Source organism: Rhea americana, unplaced genomic scaffold (assembly GCF_003343005.1).
Source record: "Rhea americana isolate MKP2758 unplaced genomic scaffold, rheAme1 scaffold_33, whole genome shotgun sequence".
NCBI lineage: Eukaryota > Metazoa > Chordata > Aves > Rheiformes > Rheidae > Rhea > Rhea americana.
The window spans coordinates 5,847,172-5,867,204 of NW_028186457.1; the positions used below are offsets into that span (position 1 = coordinate 5,847,172).

The 20,033-nt window shown below is 41.7% G+C and overlaps 1 protein-coding gene across 1 annotated transcript in view; it reads right to left on the reverse strand.

Annotated features, from left to right (window-relative positions):
- ADCY5 (adenylate cyclase 5) overlaps positions 1 to 20,033 on the reverse strand; it is a 222,341-nt gene that overhangs the window by 10,699 nt on the left and 191,609 nt on the right. Inside the window, exons 10-15 of the mRNA XM_085311019.1 lie at positions 18,667 to 18,811; positions 17,014 to 17,111; positions 14,089 to 14,176; positions 6,350 to 6,466; positions 4,613 to 4,777; positions 2,826 to 3,001 (exon numbers count right to left, since the gene is read on the reverse strand). Of these exons, the coding sequence (XP_085167145.1) occupies positions 2,826 to 3,001; positions 4,613 to 4,777; positions 6,350 to 6,466; positions 14,089 to 14,176; positions 17,014 to 17,111; positions 18,667 to 18,811 (789 nt within the window). The remainder of the gene's footprint in view (positions 1 to 2,825; positions 3,002 to 4,612; positions 4,778 to 6,349; positions 6,467 to 14,088; positions 14,177 to 17,013; positions 17,112 to 18,666; positions 18,812 to 20,033) is intronic.

Consider the following 20,033-nt stretch of genomic DNA (forward strand, 5'->3'; position numbering starts at 1 on the left):
ACTGCCTTGATAAACATGAGTGCCAGCCCCTCACTGTCACTCAGTCTTAGGATGGGAGAGTAGCAGATGCAAACTTCTGTCCTGGGGYTGCATCTTGCTGTGGTTATCATGCCTACTCTAAAATCCTCAGCCACTATGCAAAGATTACAAAATGTAGCCAACCTAGTAGTCACAATAAAGCTTTGGATTATTAAAAATGCCCACTGCAAGTAAAAATGGAGTTGCATTGGTAGGTTGCTCCTCCTGGGACTGACATTTCCAGTAGCAGATAGCTCTTTAACCAGCTAGAAGGTAACACAGTGAGAAGTCTGCTAAATATATTCAGGTTCAAAGTTAAGTGCCCATCTTCAGCAGGATGGGTGGATGATTTGGGGCACAGCTTCCAGAAGGACAGGAAGGTCTCCCTTATTGCAGCCTTGAAGTCAAGGCTGGACAGCCTTCCAGATCACATGCGATAGCTCAAACACAAATGATGGGCTCATGAAGAAATCAATGGGCGAAATCTTTGCACTCCACTTAGAAGATCACATGGGTCCATCACATCTTTAAAATCAATGTGTGCGTTTATCTTCTGCATAGGAAAAAAGTAACATAATACTAGCTGTGTGCTTCTAGCTTAAGGTTCACATGTCACAGTGCTGGTGTGGCACTGCAATCAAGTCTAGCAACGCTCAACGTGCTTAATCAGCCTTTCAGTTGCTTGCATGCTGGGTTATTTTGTACACAGAAGTGTAAAGTGACATCTGCATCACTCCTAATTAGTCAGAGTATTGTAATGGCTCCAGAGTAGACAGTAATTATGTAGCTACAATGGGCATCCAATTAAAGCAATACGTGGCTTTTCTTCTTCTTTTTTTTTCTTTTTTTTTTTTTTTTTTCAAGTGGACAACAAGGTACATCTCTAAACTGTGTGTTGTGTGCTGAGCTTCCATTTCCCAGTGACCCAAATGGTCTGCCTGACTTTGGGGCATTAAATAGTTGCCTATGGAGATCTCAAAACAAAACAAATATCATTTAGTAAAAGATAATATAACATCCACAGAAACTTATTTCTGGGAAAACCTGCTAACCTTCTCCACTTTATTACTGACATTTTGATTGTGGAGTGACATAAATTATACTTCTAAGTGCTGCAATTTTGCTTAGTGCTTGACTTAAAGGAATGAAGTGATATTCAAGATAAAAAACGCTTTTATTTCTCTAATTGTGTTAGAAAATGCTAAATAGCTTCTGCTGTTGGAATGCATACCTTCTGCAAAAAGGAAAGGAAACCTCGTTCTCCCTATATCCCCRCAGAAAGCTCCATGGGGTTTCCTACATGCTTTCATTTACTTGAGTTAAAAATATTRTTTAAGCGATTTTACTGTCAATGGATGTGAAAGCCATTCCTCTATAAATTATTACTGGGCACACAGAAATCCTACAAATCATGGAATATTAATGTGAAGGACGGAAGTAACTGAGTGCATCCAGCTTGTACAAGTTAATGGCTATCAACAAAGTTGAGCAACTACATAAGCTATTTTATAACATACAAAATAGCACTGGGAAGGACCATAGGTTTCTTCTCAACCATCCTCATGTCTTTAAACCATCAGRGTTGGACCCTTGCCCTACTGGGTTATCCCAGTGCTTACCAGCAAAGAGTTTCCTAGTGTCTGTGTAAATATTCCTTGGTGCGATTAAAGTTACGACTTTGTGTTCCCTCCAACATACACATGCCAAGTTTCTTCTCACTAGTCTCTTTTCTAGAATAAACACTATCAGTTCTTTTCATCTTCTCTAGTATTGTATGCTTTCTAGATCTCTGATTATTCTTTGCTGCTCTGGATTCTTCATTATCTTGAAGCACCTTGCCCAAAACTGGAGAACATGCTTCAGGATAGGCCTTTCCATTGCTCAGTAGGGTGAATGGTCTACTTCACACATCTTACAGGCAAATCTCCTTGTTATACACCCTAGCATCCTGTTCACCTTTTCACAACACTATGATTTTGTTGACTCACACTCAAGTACATTGTTGCCTACAAGGGGAAATCATCAAAACAAGCAGTTGGCAAAACTGCTGGTGAGATGTGAAACCTGTAGAGGAGAGTGCGCTTGTGGATATGCTGAATTTGCCTCCCTGTCATGACCTTCAGGAGAGGGGTAACCATGTCAGTAGGAGGAGGAGGTTGCCACCGTGATTACTATGTGACCTGGCAAATATACTTTGTAAGTAAAAAAGCAACTGCCTACTGCCACTTAACTCAGGCCCCTCTGCTGGGAATTGTGCTGAGATGCGCTACACTGCCAAATTTTCAAATGTAGACATTCATCCAGCAGAAACTGTAAGTAGATCGCTAGCCAAATGCCAAGCTCTACCAGTTCTGTCACCCTAACCTGCATTTGGTACACTAGATGTCAGAAAATTTCAGTGATTCATTATTCCATCTGTGAGCCACCTGGAACTGAGGTTTTTTGTTTTCTTTTTTGAGACACGGCATTGCTATATTGAGAGTGTACTACCAGAAGCAGTCAGAATGACTAATAGCAGCTCCCCATTTCTGGAAACAAAACCACAGATCACTCTGATTCGAGTTATATTTTGTTATTAATAGATAGTTCATTAGTCAAGTTCCAATTCAAAAAGATCTTATAGGGAACTGTGATCTTCTACACTTCAGAGGTGGATAGCAGCCTTTAATTTACAGCCATGCCTAATATGGTACCATGCACTTCCATTGCTTACACCTTGGCTTTGGGGTCCCCATCCACCTAATGCCACTCTGAAATTACTAAGTGAAAGAAGATATGTGAAGATTTCAGAAATGAAAGGTACTTACTAGGTGTTAGCTGTAACCAGGAGATCTGCATTGTCAAAAAGGTTGACCCCTGGCACTTCCACAATGAGAACATATATAAACTCAATGATTAACATAAGGATCAGTTTTCCAATACAGCTGATCTGAAGAAACACAGAGCAGGCCAGGAGACTCAATAAGACACTGTAGGTAAAGTACTGTATAAAGACAAAAAGGGAGGGGGTAGAACAGGAGAGAGATGGATGTCAGCTGGATAAATCAAAACTGAAAACAAAAGAAACTAAACAGAGGGATTAAAAACAGACTGGGAGTCATGTGGTTGAATGAACATTTAAACCCGTGGCTACTTGTGCAATCCTCTAACATTACAGAGAATTTAAGTGTTAAAACCAAACTGATGGAGAAAACAAATCTGACATTTTTTTTATCAGGCATTATTTGCTTCACACAGTTGCCCAGGTGTTCAAGAGGCAGGGGCTCACAGCTGTAGACCCGAGGCGGTGACACATGTTCACCCTAGAGGTGAACCAAACTAGCAGAAAGCATCATCCAGTTATGTTGGAATACTTGGTGCTTTAAGGTCAAATTTGGTCTCAAATTCATGTACCTGCAAAATACACAGGATCACCAGGCTTTTGGCAACTGACACCGCCAGGACTTACTGCTAGCCAACTGACGCCACTTTGAAAGTATTGCTCCTGCTGATGCAACACATTAAACACACTGGCAAAATACAGGCTGGGCACAGTTCTGCCATCACTTGACAGCATGATCATGTGTTTTTTCTGCCAGCAGTCTGAGAGGAAGAGTGTATATGTATGGCAGTGGAGTCCTTTGCCACATCTTCATGGTTGGGCAGCCTCCATGACCTTGATTTAGCAATAGGAGCTCCTGTACCAGATCCAACATCTGCCCTGGTGAGTAACTGAGTCCCCCTGGGACTCAGTCTCCCCCCTTAGTCCATTTACCAGCAGGACACAGTTCAGGGCTGCGATAGTGTCCTCAGCACGTAAAATGGCTGTTCCTCATAGGTTACAATTCCTTTCTGCCCAGCAGCTGGGCAGCCCTGTGATGGGTGCAGAATGTCTTCAGTTCTCCATTGTGCCAGATTTTGCTCCTAAGTCTTTCTGTAGAAATACTAAGAAGCTTAGTAGGGTTGAAAGTCACAGTAAGGGTGGTCTCAGAATCCTTACTGAATTAGATGCTGACAATATTCCCATTAGTTTATATGGAAACAGGTCCAGGGCTCCAGTGGGACAACACCTCAATGGTAACAGATCAGCTATAAATCTACAACATTGCCACAAACCCAAATGACCTAGACATCTACTCTGCCCTCATCCAAGACAGATTTTTTTCCCTCCCTTTTCAGTTTCCATCAGACAACTTCAATGGCTTGAAGTTCTGCATGCTATTAAGGATTTCTTAGAGAAAGGCCATTTCTCCTGCTACAGGCAGGACCCAACAATTATAAAAGTCTACTGCTTAGTCAGCCCTGAAAGAACTTAAGCAGATCTCCAATTCATCCTAACTAGAGTCTATGGGTAGCAGATTTAGTGTACAAATCATCCAGGCACCCTGGTGACTTTGCACAGAGCTCTGAGCTTAAGCACTCTTGAAAATCAGACTGCTCATTCAAATGCATGAACGCAGGCTCGCATGATAACTTCAGATATCCAAGTTTGCRTGTGGTAGCCTGTATCAGTCCCATAACATCAGTCAGCAGCCATCTACTTTCCTCTGCAATCACCAAGTTTTATAGCCCTTTCTCAGATCAAGCTCTGCAACACATTCTTTTCAAGCAATACCTCTGGAAAGTTGCAGTTGGGCAAAGGACTGTCACAGAATCCCTGCAAGGTGCCCAGGCTGTAGTTGGAAGTCAGGTTGCTGATAAGGCATATGTCCACCCGGTCACGAGTGATGTTGTATTCTGCAGCCATGCAGCTGGCAAGATCCACAGTGCTGCACATGAACTGAAGAAAAAGATAGTGTTAAACTCAAAGGCATAGACAAGGAGAAGAGAACCAAATAATTTATATCATTTTAAAAGTCCCTTGGAAATGGCTATCCAAGGAAACCAAGTGATGTGCAAAATGGAATCACTAGTTTTACCACATGTGTAATGGCTATGTTTTTTCTCTTATAATATTAATTAATAAAATCCAGGCCATGCACTCTAGAAAGCAAGTTCACTGCTCAACATGTATAATTCAATGTTTGAAGGTTTACAGGCAAGGCCGAGGGCCTGTAGATATTACACTACAAATACATCCCATTTTCTGTGAGAAGATCTTGGTGGTGGTGTATTTCTACTGACAGGACTTTCTGAATTGATAAYTTTCCTCTGCCATCTAGAAGTTCCTAAAGCTACTGCTGTGGATTCTTCTGTAGGAAAGAATTTTGCATCAAAATTTAAAGAGTAATTTGTTACATTACTCTGAGGCAGAGGTAGATGCCCGTCCTGATCTCCTCTGTGCACAGCTCTGCTTGTCCGTTTTGCTAATTTTTACATTAAGCAATTCACAATTGCAAAGAACCACATATCATGCAGAAAAATAAGAAAAATTCCTGCTTGGTGCTCCGCAGCCCACACTGGCTCTTTGCTGGTGTGTTATGGGGGAAGACTGTGGGAGTCTCGAAGCCCTGAAGCTGAGGGTCTCCCCCTCACACAAAATAGGGCTCTACCAGTCTAACGTGAACACATCACGCTTCTCCAGTGCCTCCCACTGAAGTATCATCATGGAGAATAAAATTATTCCTAAATCTCTACTATCTACACAGGGAAGCTGGGACAAGAGCAGGAAGTGGCCTTGCTGTTTAGGTGTTTAAACTGCTCTATGTCAGTGCAAGTCGGTGCCAGGTCCATACTTCCTCAACCAAGGCCGTAACTGATGGGAAGTGAGCTATGTACAGTCTTTGGAGCTATCTCTAAGACCAGGGCTTTAACCCCAGGACCACCTCTTTTTATCCTTCAAGTCATTTATACAGGTGACAAAACCAGTAGCCACAAGGTCCAAAAGAACAGTGCATCTCTCTCTGAATTTGAAATTAGCAGCAGTGTTTGGACATGAAACAAAATCATCCAGGTCCTGAAAGTGTGATTTAAAGCACAGCCTTTACAGTCTCTGTTAAGTGACTACTACACTCAGAGCAAATTCAGCGCCTGCAGAAGGCCAGCACAAAACCTACGCCATAGTTAAGTCCTACTCAATACTGTGGGAGTTAAATGACGCGTGGGCCTTGTGCTGGCCCTTCACACTGGGATACGCTTCAGATTTTTTTATGTATTTGTGGCAGAAACATTTAAAGAATCAGAAAAGAACATAGTCACAAAWGTGACTATGCGGTAGGCATATAACATCCCAGGGATGTAGCTGTCTAGCTCCAATTTCCTTTCTGTGCCCAAGGAGCAAATGAGAACTAACTTAGGCTCTACTAACCAGGCAGTGTTATGTTAAGCCCAGTGGTTTTAAACGTTACGGCACCAGAGAGCACCAATACGAAAGCCATACAAATAGCAGGTTTAAAGGAAATAACATACGTACCATGTTGACAAAGGCAGATAGAAAAACCAGGATAATGGCAAAGACTCCAACTAAGGTACTATTGGTCCTGGACTGTACAATCTTCTTAGAAAGAGTCTGGAGTGGAGCTGGGAAAAGCTGGATATGGAGAAAAAAAAGATTAAATAAAACATGTAAAATCACTAGTTGTTGCAAGGATTACAACTTGCATTCGAGCTGCCTACGCCCTTCAGGACGGTGTCTGTCTGGCTGCTGCACAAGGGTTGGAGGATGGTGACAAGGGACAGAGGCTGTGGGATATAGGCAGGAATGTGACTGCATCGTGGCAGCACAGCCCAGCTGGCTTGTCAAACCTAGTTATTCCTTTCTAATGGAAATGCTGGCTCCTGAGTCAAGGCAGTACAGCTTGCAGGACTGCACTCATCTTGTCAGGAGAAGCAAACTACRAGTTACCTGTAATTGAAATAACAAGGAACTGCAACCTGTAAGTTATTGGATAAAAAAATAAAAGAAAACAGAGATGAAAAACAAATCTTATATGCCTTTTGTCAAGAAAGGGTATTACAGCACTTCCTGATACCATTTCAGAAACATACTGTTAAAAGGTCCAGGACAATCTCATGATCTGTAATACCCTCATGGAAAGGCACTGGAAAAATCAGCTGGCCTTGCCTTGTCTACAGCACTCAGCACCAGACACAAAGGACTAAAAATAACCTTTGGTAAGGGCAAGCACAAAGCTTCCTGAAATAGCCTCCCCCAGTGATTCACCGCTATCRAAGTTAGAAAGCGTCTTCTCATTACCGAACTGCAGGCCTCCGGCATGTTTGGTTTGCAGGTGCTGCCGTGTGCTCTAGGTGGGAACCRCTCCCACACTAAGTGCAGGCAAACCAGGAGCCCTGCGCAGCACGGATCACACCTCGACATCGCACAGGGCCTCCTTCCACTGCATCAGCTACTAAAAAGTCCTAAAGGCATCGGAAGAACTTCCATCTCTCCATTCCGCACCGCTGTCCCGGGGCAAACTCGGAGCTGGAGCAAAGAGAGATGGTCCGTAGGAAATCCTGGGGCACCTTCCTGGGGACCGGGGAGCGCCAGCTGCTCACAGGAAGAGSGGCTCTGCTGCCGACTGCTCGAGTTTTTCCAGAATCCAACTCTCCTTTCTATATCAACACACTACATGAATAAGCAAACCACTAGAGGGTATTTTTAGAGACACAGAGAAGCTAGCAGCACAGCGACACGGCGCTGCAATTTAACTATGACTAATGTTTCTATTAAAAGGCCTGCTTTTCTCTTTTATCCTTCACTCTTACATCTTCAGAGAGGCAACATTTTGTCAGTGCCTGGCTTCCCACACAGCAGTCCTACAACGTAATTATGAAGCGTTTGGATGGCTGCAACGCTGATTAGCTGGGGACTTTTACCGAGGGAAAGAGAGGCTGACACGGCGAAAGTTTTTCAAGAGCTGACTTCACCTGCTACCAGCATGCACATAAAAATTCAGCTAACTCTCAGAGAGCAAAGGGCCAATCTTTACTTGGGGAGGGTGGTGGAAGAAAAGGAGAAATCAGGGTTCTGATCTCTTTGCACTCAGTGAGAATCGACTGAAATTTACTGATTACTTATACAATCCATCAGGCCCATGCAGGTGATCTAAAACAAAACAATCTCCCTCTTTTTTAGAAATAAACTTTGCTGATACAGAAATTCTTGACTCTGCTGATAATCCAGAATCAAAATACTTCTTTTCCCTGCCATACCCAGCTGTTCCTAGACAGACATCAGCTAACAGATTCCCACCATCTCAGGGATGTAGGACAACACCCTTAGGCTTTCCTCCTCTCTTACCTTTATAGGGTTTTTGTATCCATGAGTTGTCACCCCTGATAAGGTCTTTTAAACTGCTACCCTCAGTCTGCAATATAAGATCCAGTATCATGGTGCCTACTGGTCCATGCTGACAAGCAGATGATAATCTTCATCCCTTAGAGGATACTATCCTCTGATTTATTGTGGAGTGACATTAATGGGAACTGTATATGTTGCCCAACAGTACAATACAGTGTTAAATCTCCAGTGGCTATAGGAATTTGGAGAAAATGTTTGCTGAATACAACCAAAAGACCGATATGCTTTGCCTTGTGTCTTCATGACAGTCCACAGCCTTTCTAAGAGCTGCTCCTCACTGATGCTCACATCACCACATGTGAGAGGAATCAGGCAGAAAGGTTTCTAATCTATCAGCTAAGATTCAAGGGAGGTTGCAGGGGGCTGATTAAATTGGATTTCAATATTCAGCTTCAGTCAGCAGATTTGTTTATAAAAGGCTAAATTGGAAAGAAGCAGCCAAATCTGCAAAAAATATTTCTGTGAAAAGAGAAGAAATCACAAAGAAGGAAAAAGAGAATTAGCAGTGGATTTTTATCCTTACTGGCGGAGCTGTTATGTATTAGTGTTGTAGGACAGTAATAACTAGCACTTAGTATTTCGCTCTTCCAAACACCACCTAAACACTAAATTAATATCATAACACTTCTTCGAAAGACTGTTCTCATTGGACAAATGGAGAAACTGAGATAAGGCAGCATTTATCCCAAGGTATCATTTAAACTGACTCAGGAGATTGAGGCTGGACCTGGATGAGAACGTGACAGGTCTTGCTGCCCTGCAAGGCTCATGTTTGCTCCTGGTGGCCAAACTTCACAAAGGTACATATGGGTATAACCTCTCTCTGCAATCTTTGGGAAATCAGGCACCTAAATAAAACTTCGGAGTGCTTTGTTGGGGATCTTAGCTCAAGCCCTTGTTGCCAACAATCCTCCAAAGGCTAGATTTTGAACCAAGCCTGAGATATCAAGCAAAGCTACCAAGAGAAGGCACTTCAATTCTAATGAAAACGTGTTTTCTTTGTATTAATCTTGGTTTTCATCACTTTGTGAAGTACCGAAAAGGTTAAATTAATTAACAAGTGCAGCCAGAAAAAAAGTCTTGAAGATCAAACTAATGCCAGAAACTGTGATTGATTAGGATGGCAACAGAGAGCACAGCGGTACAGCCACACCACGCATCATTTTACAGAGGCAAATATAGAGACCAGGAATGGTTGTCACTTGGAGGACTTCCATGATAGTTGCAGTGCTAACAGGTCTGCTTCAATCTAGTAATATTCCCTCCAAAGATGCATCTGCAGGCCAGGGGTACAGCAAAAAAACAGCCCTCCCCCCCCAAGAAAGGAAAATTCCCTTCCTGTCCAATAAAATCCCTTCTGTCCTAGTAAAAGACTTAATAGGAGTAAAATCTTGCCTCAGTGAAAAACAGAACAACGAGGCAAGGTCTAACGAAATGGCATCTCTAAACCTATGTCTACATCTATGCGGAAAAGGGGTTAAAAGAAAGGCAGTGATCCGTTTGGCTAGCCAAATTCACGTTTGGATTGCTACACAAGCTTGAGGCCACCTGTCAGCGCTCTTAAAACCTCTGCATCAAGAAAAGTAACCTCAGTGGGAAAAAGTAAACTAGATTGTCCAACTGACTCCAATTCACATGTATAAATGCTGCTGGAAGACATAAGTTCAAGGGGAGAGTCCCTGAAAGTGTGCAATTAGCCAATTCTATCTTTATTACATCTGATGTAGAGATAGGTATTTTTATACAGGGGAAGATGGGGCAGAAGAACTAAGTGCTTTCATATTTGGAGATTCACCCTGACTGGTCAACAAACCAGGCTGACACTGTTGTAGTAATGCTGATACAGAAGAGGAAGGCAGAGCACTGTTGTACAGGTGAAAGTCCAAACTTAAAAAGCGTTGTAACAAGTAGAAGTGTTACACTGAAGTTAATCCACAACCTCCATTCATTTGCATGACAAAAAGCACACTAAACAGTATTTTGCGGTAACAGCTGATCATAGACAGGAGAGTAGTATTTCTCCTTTCAATTTTCTTAATATATATTGTGGATAAGGAAAACCAGTTGGATACAATTACTGGTGTGTGGTGAAACAAATAAAAGTAGGAGGTCCTTAAGTTTTGATTTTTCAATTTATAACACAAGCCTTTGAGTCATTTTGAAGTAAATTAAGATACCTCTGGAGTATAAACAACCTCTCCAGGCAACTTGAAGCTGCAAGTCCACTTACATAATTTATTTCATAGTGTATTATTAGTCTATAAAAAAAGAAGCACAGTTTTCAGAGGGTTTTCCCCCCATTTTTAGAAGAAGAAAGAAAAAAAAAAACTTCATGAGCTTCTACCCTAGCCTCGAGAGACAGAGAAACAGATAGGCAAACTGTACCTATCCAAGGCAMTACCATCTTAAAATCCTATGATCTTGTAAGGGATAACTTGGATTCTCTCTCACACTTGTTCCCAGGAACATGCAAAAAGTAGAATTCCACAGAGCAATGTATATACCAAAAGTTATGGATTTCAAGAAAAAATACAAACTTGGTAAGTCAGTAGCAAAACAGATGTCTGTCAGTGGAGTATTTGAGAAGGGACCCTGGTTCCCATGACCTTAGATTTTTTGGGGGAAGAAACACCATCCCTCAGTGGCCAAGTCTTCATTGAGCATCAAAGCACAGAACTGGGACACTCTTGTTTATTACAGCTGAAGAAACTTGGAAAGCCAAGCTGGCTGGGTTGGTAATTCCAGGATCAACTTCTAGTACATGGAGAATTTTATAGTAGAAGATAATAATGACAGCAAAAGAAAATAAAATGCAATCAAGCTGTCCAGAAAGAGCCTGCTGGCAACAGTCAAAGACAGAGATGAAGAGGCCAAAACAAGGAAGGAAAATCTCACATGAAAGCTGGAAAGAGGAAGCAAAAAGAGCCACTTATCACATAACAGCACAGCAAATGGACAAAAGTTATGCCTCTGATGTTCTCCTGGGTTGAACACCTGCCTTCCAACCTTGTATGGAACTATTAGTATGTAAAACACATGCCTTCCTATCCCACATCCGACTGTGAAATAAATAAATAATGCAGTCTCTGATATCCCTATGTCTTAAAAATCCATCTAAAGGATCTGTAAAAATGCCTTCCTTATGTGTATTCATAAAATACTGGATCCTGCTCCCGAGGCTTAAGCCTTAGGCCACGCCACACAAGTATCACAACAATAAAATCCCTGTATGAATCCTGCCGTAAGTCAAAGCCTGATCTGTAAGCTGCTAGCAGTATTTTATATARTGCTCTTTAAACAACCTGAAATGTGGATTGTGGGGTAGAATTTGCTTTTGGGTGATAGGCTGGAAGCACAGGCAACTGGAAGACTATTACAACCCTTACTCTTTTCGAAAGTTGTTATTCTGAGTTTTGAGAGGTATTTCTCTCCGCTAACCCAAGCCCTCAAAGCATCTTTTTGAGTGGTTGGTACAGTAATAAAGCAATACCCCTTAATCAAGGGCTGGGCAAACCGATCAATTAGAAAAAAAGAATCTTATTTGAAATACCAAAATCTTTCATGATAGAAGCAGCTTTAGCTTTGGGAGCTGCTCACGTTCAACAGGTAACTGGCCAAGCCAATCCTGCAGCAGAAGTACACATCCTCACAAACAAGCCATCCCATAATCAGATGCTCCAATGCAGAAGCTAATTTGGGGCACTAAAAAAGTGGCAATCAAAAAAAAGTACAGGAGCTAGAAAGCCCTATATTTTTAATATCTGCAATTCACGCACATATACCACCAATGTCAGCAAATGTTATACATAAATACCCTGTGGGTCTTGGTCAGAATGCTGAAAACTCACTTTTGGAAATACCAGGAGCTTTATAAGATCCCCTTAAATTCTGATGGTGTTTCTCTAATCCACTGTGGCACCTGTCCATCTGTGTTTCCAGGACCTGTCCAGTAAGGCAAAGCCAGCCTAAAAACAGTTGCAGGCACCACTGGACTCCTTTATGGGAGCTTGGAAGTTAAGGGCAAAGAAAGCACAACATATCAACCTCCCAGGGTTGAAAAATCCTGTGTGCTTTTTAAATTAATCATTAATTTAGACCAGTAACAAGGTTAAACAAACCAAAAAGCCCCAAGCCAACATCAAAAACTTTGAATGATGAAAAAATGCACCAGAAAATGCACTCAGAAAAAATGAGTGGTGCTGTCAGTTTGTGAAAACAATTTAAGCTTGTAAAAGTCAATGCGTGAAAAACAGCTGTGCTCTTTGAAATCTGCCTGGYTGCAGGTTGGCCAGACGCTTCAGAGGTCTGGGGCTGCCAGAGCTCCTGCGTCATTATTTGCACAGGGCCACGCGTCGCGGATGAGCTGGTGTGCTGGCCTGGCTCGGCGCGGCTGGCGGCGTGCTGGGACGCCGCTGCCCGCAGCGCTGCAGCGTAAACAGGCTTCAGCACAGCTCGGCACTGGCTTGCCGAGTACTTTCTGCCTGAGACCAAAAGCTCTCCACAAGGGCTATCGCTTTCATTAATGGCAGATCACCAGTCTACAAAGTAAGGACACTCAGTAGCATCCTCGTGTGCAATGGGCACACGACATATAACGGGGCACCGTTGGGTATTATTTCCCAGCGCAAGGGATCCAAGTCTTCCTATTCTTCCTATTAGCACTGTTCTCTCTGACTTGAAATTYCGACTGCCAGGAAACACGGAAGACTTGCAACAAGCAAGGTAAACACGCAGGACCACCGGGACGCCGCACTTATGAACCAGGCTCTTTTAAAATGTTCATGACCTCAGGGAAGCCCTGGGAGCTGCAAGTTTAAACRTAACCTGAAGCTTCATTCAGTGGAAACAGTTCATAGCTCTTATTAAATCGGAAGGCAAAACTTAATTCTCAGAATTGAACTTTCAAAAATCAAAGACATGAAAGGTGTAAACCTGTCAAGAGCACCCACCTTCAACTGTCGAAAATGGAACAGAGAAGAAAATTAAAGTGAGGCAAATCATTTCCCTGACACAATCCATTACCTGACTATTTCTTCTGCAGGAAACAAAAAATGTTACTGAGCTATTTGTTCAAAGCTCTTGAGGAATGAAGCTGAGTTTGGACTAGGGAGTCTGAATCCTAACATTTTCCAGGTTCAGACATTGTTAGCATGGAAGAATCCTCAAAAYAGCAGATACAATCAACTACGATCAACATTTTAATACAAATACTTTTGACTGAAAAGTATAAGCACATCACCCTTCCCAACAGCACTGACTGCCATTTTATCACAGAATGCCAAGAATATTTAATGTTTTCAGTTTTCACAGTACCTATTTCTTTGCTTATTGGACACCAGTTMCAAAAGGGAGCTCACTAAATGCTGAAAGCTCTGCACACTCATCTGAGAAAGGCTGATAAAGTTATATATATTAATGGTTTTTATATCCCCCCAGGACATTTTTCCTTGATGATATTCTGCTTCTGATTATCTGCCTACCAAAACATGCATATGCAGCAGGGGGACAGTACACAGGCTACTCTGCAGGAAGTTTACAGGGAGGAAACGAATGGTCAGTGTTTTGTTCCACATTGGGAAATGTGTTCTTCTTATGTCAATAYGAGAACGCCTGCAGGGGACTTAATAGACATGCAGATCTGCAGAGTGATTACTTCTTGCTGAGCTAAAGAGACGCCAACCCTAACATCTGTTTGCAGTTCATTCTGCCTTATCAAAGGCTTTTTCTGTAACCCTTATCACATAGTGTGGAAAGGACGGCTAACAAAACATGCTCTGTTAGCTTAGGAAACAGATTACTGATCCAGTCGGCTTAGGCAAAGGGCTCCACAAAGAAACAACATTGCTCACCTTTACACAGGAATAAATGACTGAAACAAACACCACCGTGGTCAGGATCAGGAAACAGGTCAGGTAAAAACCCAGCATAAACGTAGAGCTGAAATCAAGGAGATTTTTTTTGGTTTTTAATGCACACCATATAGAATAGCTACAGTTCTGCTCTCTAGAATATGACATTTGTACAAGCTATGACACACTGCACGGGCTCTCCAATTAGGATAGCAGTAGGAGATATGAGGTGCCTTGAATACCAACAGATCCCCTGTCCTATTTTGAATTACTCACACAGGCTGCAGAGCAGAGAATACTGCATCTTGTGTAGCAATCGCCTTCCTGCCAGGGTGACAGCAGAGGGGCTGAGAAATATTTCATGCACTACAGGAGAGGACAGCACAATTTACTGCAGCGGGTCAGCCCCCAAGCTGGCTGTGGATAAGAGACCCCTGGGAAGGAAGGCTTGCTGAGCTCTGCAATGTGGGCAGCTGTGGCCAGGCACATAAGAAACCTGCAGGGGAGGTGCATCTCATCTCGAGCTAATGCGACCCTCTGCCCGGCCTTTCACGCGTGCCTCTGGAAGAGCTGGGAACCCCGCGCTTTTTAAGAGGGAATATATAGAGAGAGCTCAATAGGGTTAGATAACCCACGCAGAGTGTACATCAGTGCTCTGCCTCTTAAATGGGCTGGGAGCAACCACAGCAAGACGATAGTTAGGGGAAACAGCTTTAGCCCAGTCAGTTTGAGAGTTCCTCCTTTTTCTCTGTTCCTTCCACTTTTGAAGTACAAACAAGACCTGGGGCCAACATTGTACTACGCATTTTGATGTGTTTTGATCATGAAGATATTCAACAACAATTTCCCAATGATTGGTCTCAGTGTGAAAGGACAGGCYCCCTCCCAGGAGTTTGCCTTGTTCATAATTTAAAGGAAGTGTTCTTGCAACGTGACATTAAGGCTAACCACACCAAAGCCAGCTGGTCTCTGTGTTCTTTCATGACTACAAAGATAATTGTACTTGCAAATTCACTGCTTGAGCCTTTGTGAAATTCATTAAAGCTATTCCTCTTTATCATCACAAATTATCACTGCCATTTTGTCTCAGGTTTCGGATTCAAATTCCATATTGYGTCTTTCATGAAGCCCTGCTGCTTAATTGTTATCTTCAGTAAAAGACTAAACTATGCAATTGAAATATAAGGAAAAACAGGCAAAAGGTGATGGAAAATATATCTGACTTGCTCTTAAGACACTAAACTTATTTACTCTCCAACAAAGTTATCTTTCAGACAGCTCAGGCTGCATAAGGATGTCGAAGAAAAACAAAAACAAACAAAAAAACCCACAGCCCCCCCACTCTTATGAGGCATGTAAGACTGACCAGTATGACATTTACACCATACTGTCTTAAGATATTGCTGTCGTGTAACACAGAAGAGCCATCCATATGGTTGTCACAGATCAGAAATTGTCAAGTTGTTATTCTGAATGTTAAACTGGGTTTTATAAAGACAACTTGGCGGCTGCTTAGGAAGTTTGATGAGCGACACAAAGACTGTTAGAGGGCCTCTTCAAATGTGAATTCAAGGCACGAACATCCACTTGTGAAATCCAAAGTRTAATCCGTTAATAAATGAGGGCAAACTTTTAAAGAACACCTTTAGTCATCATTGCATTAAGTGCTGGGATTGATCTGATTTCACTTTTGAGCTTCCTCCAGCTTCACTTCTTATTTGCCTACGTGGATCCTTCTGTTTATACAGCACATTTCTATTAATGCCATTTTCCTGATTCAATCTTTCTGTGACCAGAAGCGACTGCCCTCTTGCTCAGGAGAGTGAGTGAMCTCAAACAGTAGACACAGGTTCTATGACCTTCCAAATATCTGATCCGAATGGTACAAACAAACCAGTGTCTTCTCTGAAAACAAATGTGGTGTGAACAGAAACAGAAATCAGTTGTGATGACAAATCAGAGTATCGAGACTCTCTCTGAACTTTTTTTTGTCTTTTTGTAATGAAATGTTTTTAGAGTTTCTGTGATCTTGCTCTTWAAATTAAAAAAGAGTAACTCCAAATTTATTTCCAGCACAGTGGTACACAGTGAAGGAGATATCCCTGCTCTGAAACCAGAGCACTGGAAAGTATTAGCATGCTTTAATTTGGGTTTTTTTTTCAAGAATTCTTTGAGAGTAAATATCATGTCTGTAGAGCTTCCTGCTAGAAAAGATCCAGTGGGTTAGCCTGTGACTTTCAGATAAAGAAATACACTGCAACAGTCCAAAGGCACAGTGCCCCACAGTCCTGAAACGCTTAATTCCACTCTGGTCCCTCTCTTGCCTGGCGAAAAAAATGATTGCAACCCTTTAACTGAATGTGAGCTGCCCACAACTTGGGCATGTGTAGCTCAACTCCCTCTGAACCTTTCTTCTTGCACTGATACTCCAGAGTACCAGTGCACTGGTACTCCAGAGTCCAGAGGAACTTCTTGCACAGGTACTCCAGAGTCCAGAGGAACAAATAGATGAGAAGTTAGACTTCATCCATAAAGCAGACACCACTCTGTCCTATTGCATTTAGATAAGAAGAGAGTCTAGCCTTACGTTGTGAATGTATAATGTGCCTTAGTAGACAATGTTTCCAACTTAGTGATATTTGTTTTCCAAGGGCTTATAAAAATACTACTGTAGTTTCCTAAAATGGAGGTAAATGTTAAGATAAAACATGCTGGCAAAACAGAAATCCTCACATGCCAGTAAGGAGGTTAATTCTGCTCCAAAAATGAGTGAAAACAATAAGCATCATGCATCACTTSAGCGTGAATTATTTAAGGATTTTTCTCTTCCCTTTGGTGCTCTGAAACCTCAAGAAAAAACAAAGAGAAGTAGGGCAGAATACAGGAGGGGTGCAGATGGGAACAAAGGGATGAAAAGATACTCACTGTGGCATGATTATGATTTGAACAAAGCAGATGAAGAGGAAGACTAGGGAGGCACAAGCCACGTAGGCTCCAAACCTGTCATCCACCTGCTTGGAGTACTGCAAGAAAGTGAACAGAGTTACATTAGCGTGGGAAACACAGTCAGCTGCCTTCTGCCCACAAAAGCTTCTTACGTGGCTTCTTTTTATGTCCTTAGAAAGCACCACTGATAGGGAACATCTRAAATTGAGAAGTCTCCTTCAACTGGGCAAGTGTAACACCTCAAACAGAACCAAAGCCATGGAAGATACCCACGTAGGTGGATGAAAAGAAGATTCACCCTCTGCTCCTTACATGAGAGGAACAGAAAGTGGTTAACTGAGACCAGAATTCTAGGTCACCATTGGCAGATATTAACTTCTTCCATGGGAAGTTTCCTCCAACAGGAAAGTGTGTTGCTAATGAGAAAACCTCTGTTTTTGTGCAGATGGCTTGGCTGGTTCTAATGATAGTGCAAGGATGCTGCAGTTTTCACATAGCCATTCATTCCAACTACTTATCAACAGATCAGTCACATGGGAGCTGTATCCGATTCCCAAAGAAGCTTTATTTAGCTTGAAGCACAGTGCTCATTACAGATGGGCTCAGTGACTGAACCATGAAATAAAAGATGCTCAGAACAGGTGAACTGCTAATTTCCCTAGCAGTTTTCAGCTATAAAATTAAAGGGAAGTAGCTGGGGAAAATTACATGCTTGTGCTTTTATTGAATCCAACACTGATTCATTGAGTAGCTGTAAATCCTGTGAAAGTCTGCTTTTTTAATAGGTTGCAACTCTTATGATTGAAAGAGCATTTCTAAATAATATGTTAAAACAATTACCTCGAATTTAATTATTATTAGCTATCTAACAAAAGCTTTTCCCACTAAAAAATGAGTTTAACTTCAAGACAGCTCAAGTATCCCAAGGACCTGTGTTATTAGGATTAAAAATAAAGACCTTAATTTTCTTTTGGTAATTAAAAACAGTTGCTTATATGGTATCCTTCATAATAGCATCCAGGTATCTCCTGACAGGGCTGAATTGAACTTTGCAACTTTCTAGAGAAGCTGTTGTCTTCATATTATAGATTGAAAAATTGAAAATGTTACCCTCATTTCCCAAATCTRAGAGAGATGATTTTAACTGTTGCTTAAAACAGCTTCTCCAAAGACAAGGGGAGTATGAATGTACCCTAGTGAATCTGGATGGCCAAAGGAAGACAAGAGCTCCTCCAGAAGTGATTCAGATCTCAGGCTGCATTCTCAAACAGTCACTTTCTTCAGTGATTGAAGGAGATGAGGGGTGACTGCAGTCTCACTTTGAATGCCTTAAGCTCAGTGGAATGGATCAGGTTTACTCCTTGCAGGTCATCACTGCTTATTCATGTGTGTCTGACAGAAATGGCTTGGCTTTCCTGCCTAGTGCTCCCTTCAGATGACTGTGGCTTTGTAGGGATACATATACATTACCATTTCCGTAAAGAAGCACAGATTTTTTTAAACTCACAATCCCACCTCCAACATCTAAAATCTAACTTTACCTTTAAAAATAAAAGCTTCAGCTTATGCAGGAGAATCAAAACTCACAAGAAGCCTGACTGACCTGTTGCAATGATCTGTCAACAACATTACCTTTTTCTCCAAGTCAGGCTCCCTGAATGTTAAGAGGAACTTGCGCACGTGCTCAGAGCGCAACCGGTCAATGCTTCTGGCATCAATGGCACGGCCCAAAAACTCATCGACTTCATCTTCCGGGTTCATACTTTCCTGTGTATTCCTGAGGAGATGTCACAAAAAGGGAACATAAGAGGACATGACAATTTTCTATCCAGTTACCATTTCACTGTATAACAAGCTGGGGGTTAATGACATTTCACTTATGACAACTTCTAACTAGAAAGCAGATTATGAACTGAGAGGAAAATGGTATCAGCTCGAGAGCTCATTGCCAGTCCTGAGTCTACTAGTAAAAAGATTTTATTTACTTGTTCTTTTTCTGTACTACATCTATCATGGAGCTGTTTTCTTTCTGTGAAGTCTTTTTACCATGTTTCACTCCCTAAAAGCATTCAGCAGTTTCCCTCCACTATTCCTCTGCCTTAGTCTTCCCTGCATTTCAAGACTCTTACAGCCATTATTGCATGAACTGGCAAAATGATTCATGAAAACAGTCATAGCTCCTGTTTCCCAATATCATTTCTGTAAATATTCCTGCGAAAATTTCTGAATTTGAACAATTCTCTATTTTTGAGCATTTAYATTGTTCACAGGAACAAATGTGGGGAAGAAATGTGGCCTGATTCCTCACCCTCTCCCTTTTGCGCAGTCACTTATAAGTGTGGGAAGCATAGTTCAGATTGAAATGTTCTGTTCACTTATACAAGATAGTTACTTAACATACTTGAGCTGGGAAAAAGGTAGCAAAAGCAAAGACAGTGTGAAATTAGATTCCACTTTCTAAAACTGTGGAACAAGATTTTTAAATTGCTGATAACCTTCAGTGCCAGTGCATTTTTAATGCTCTGTTACAACTTCTGAAAAATGGGRCTTATTTTCAAAAACTTTTGAAAAAATAACACTGAAATCAACCTGAGACATCCTGTGCTATAAGGAATTTGAAGCACTATCTCCTCCCCTCAAAAACCTCTAGTTACTTTTAAAGTCTACCGGTATTTTAATGACTTGATGTTGTCWCTTTAAAGGCCTGTCTTAAATCTAGCTATAGGCAGAAATTAAAAGCTAATACTGAAGTGATATTTTCCCTGCTCTGTTTGCATGATTGCCAAGGACACAGAGCTTTTGCTGGGGCATATTCCAGTGGATAACTATTTCCATGCACAAATCCCATGATGGTAGAGCAGCTTATAGTTCATGTTATGTGACCTTCACCTTATGCACTCTTAGGAAAGAAAGCCTGAAGACTGACAAGCAAAATGAAAAGCCACTCAGCTGTATTTCCTAGGTTTTATTTGTGCTGCATAACAGTGTGTAAGCACAAA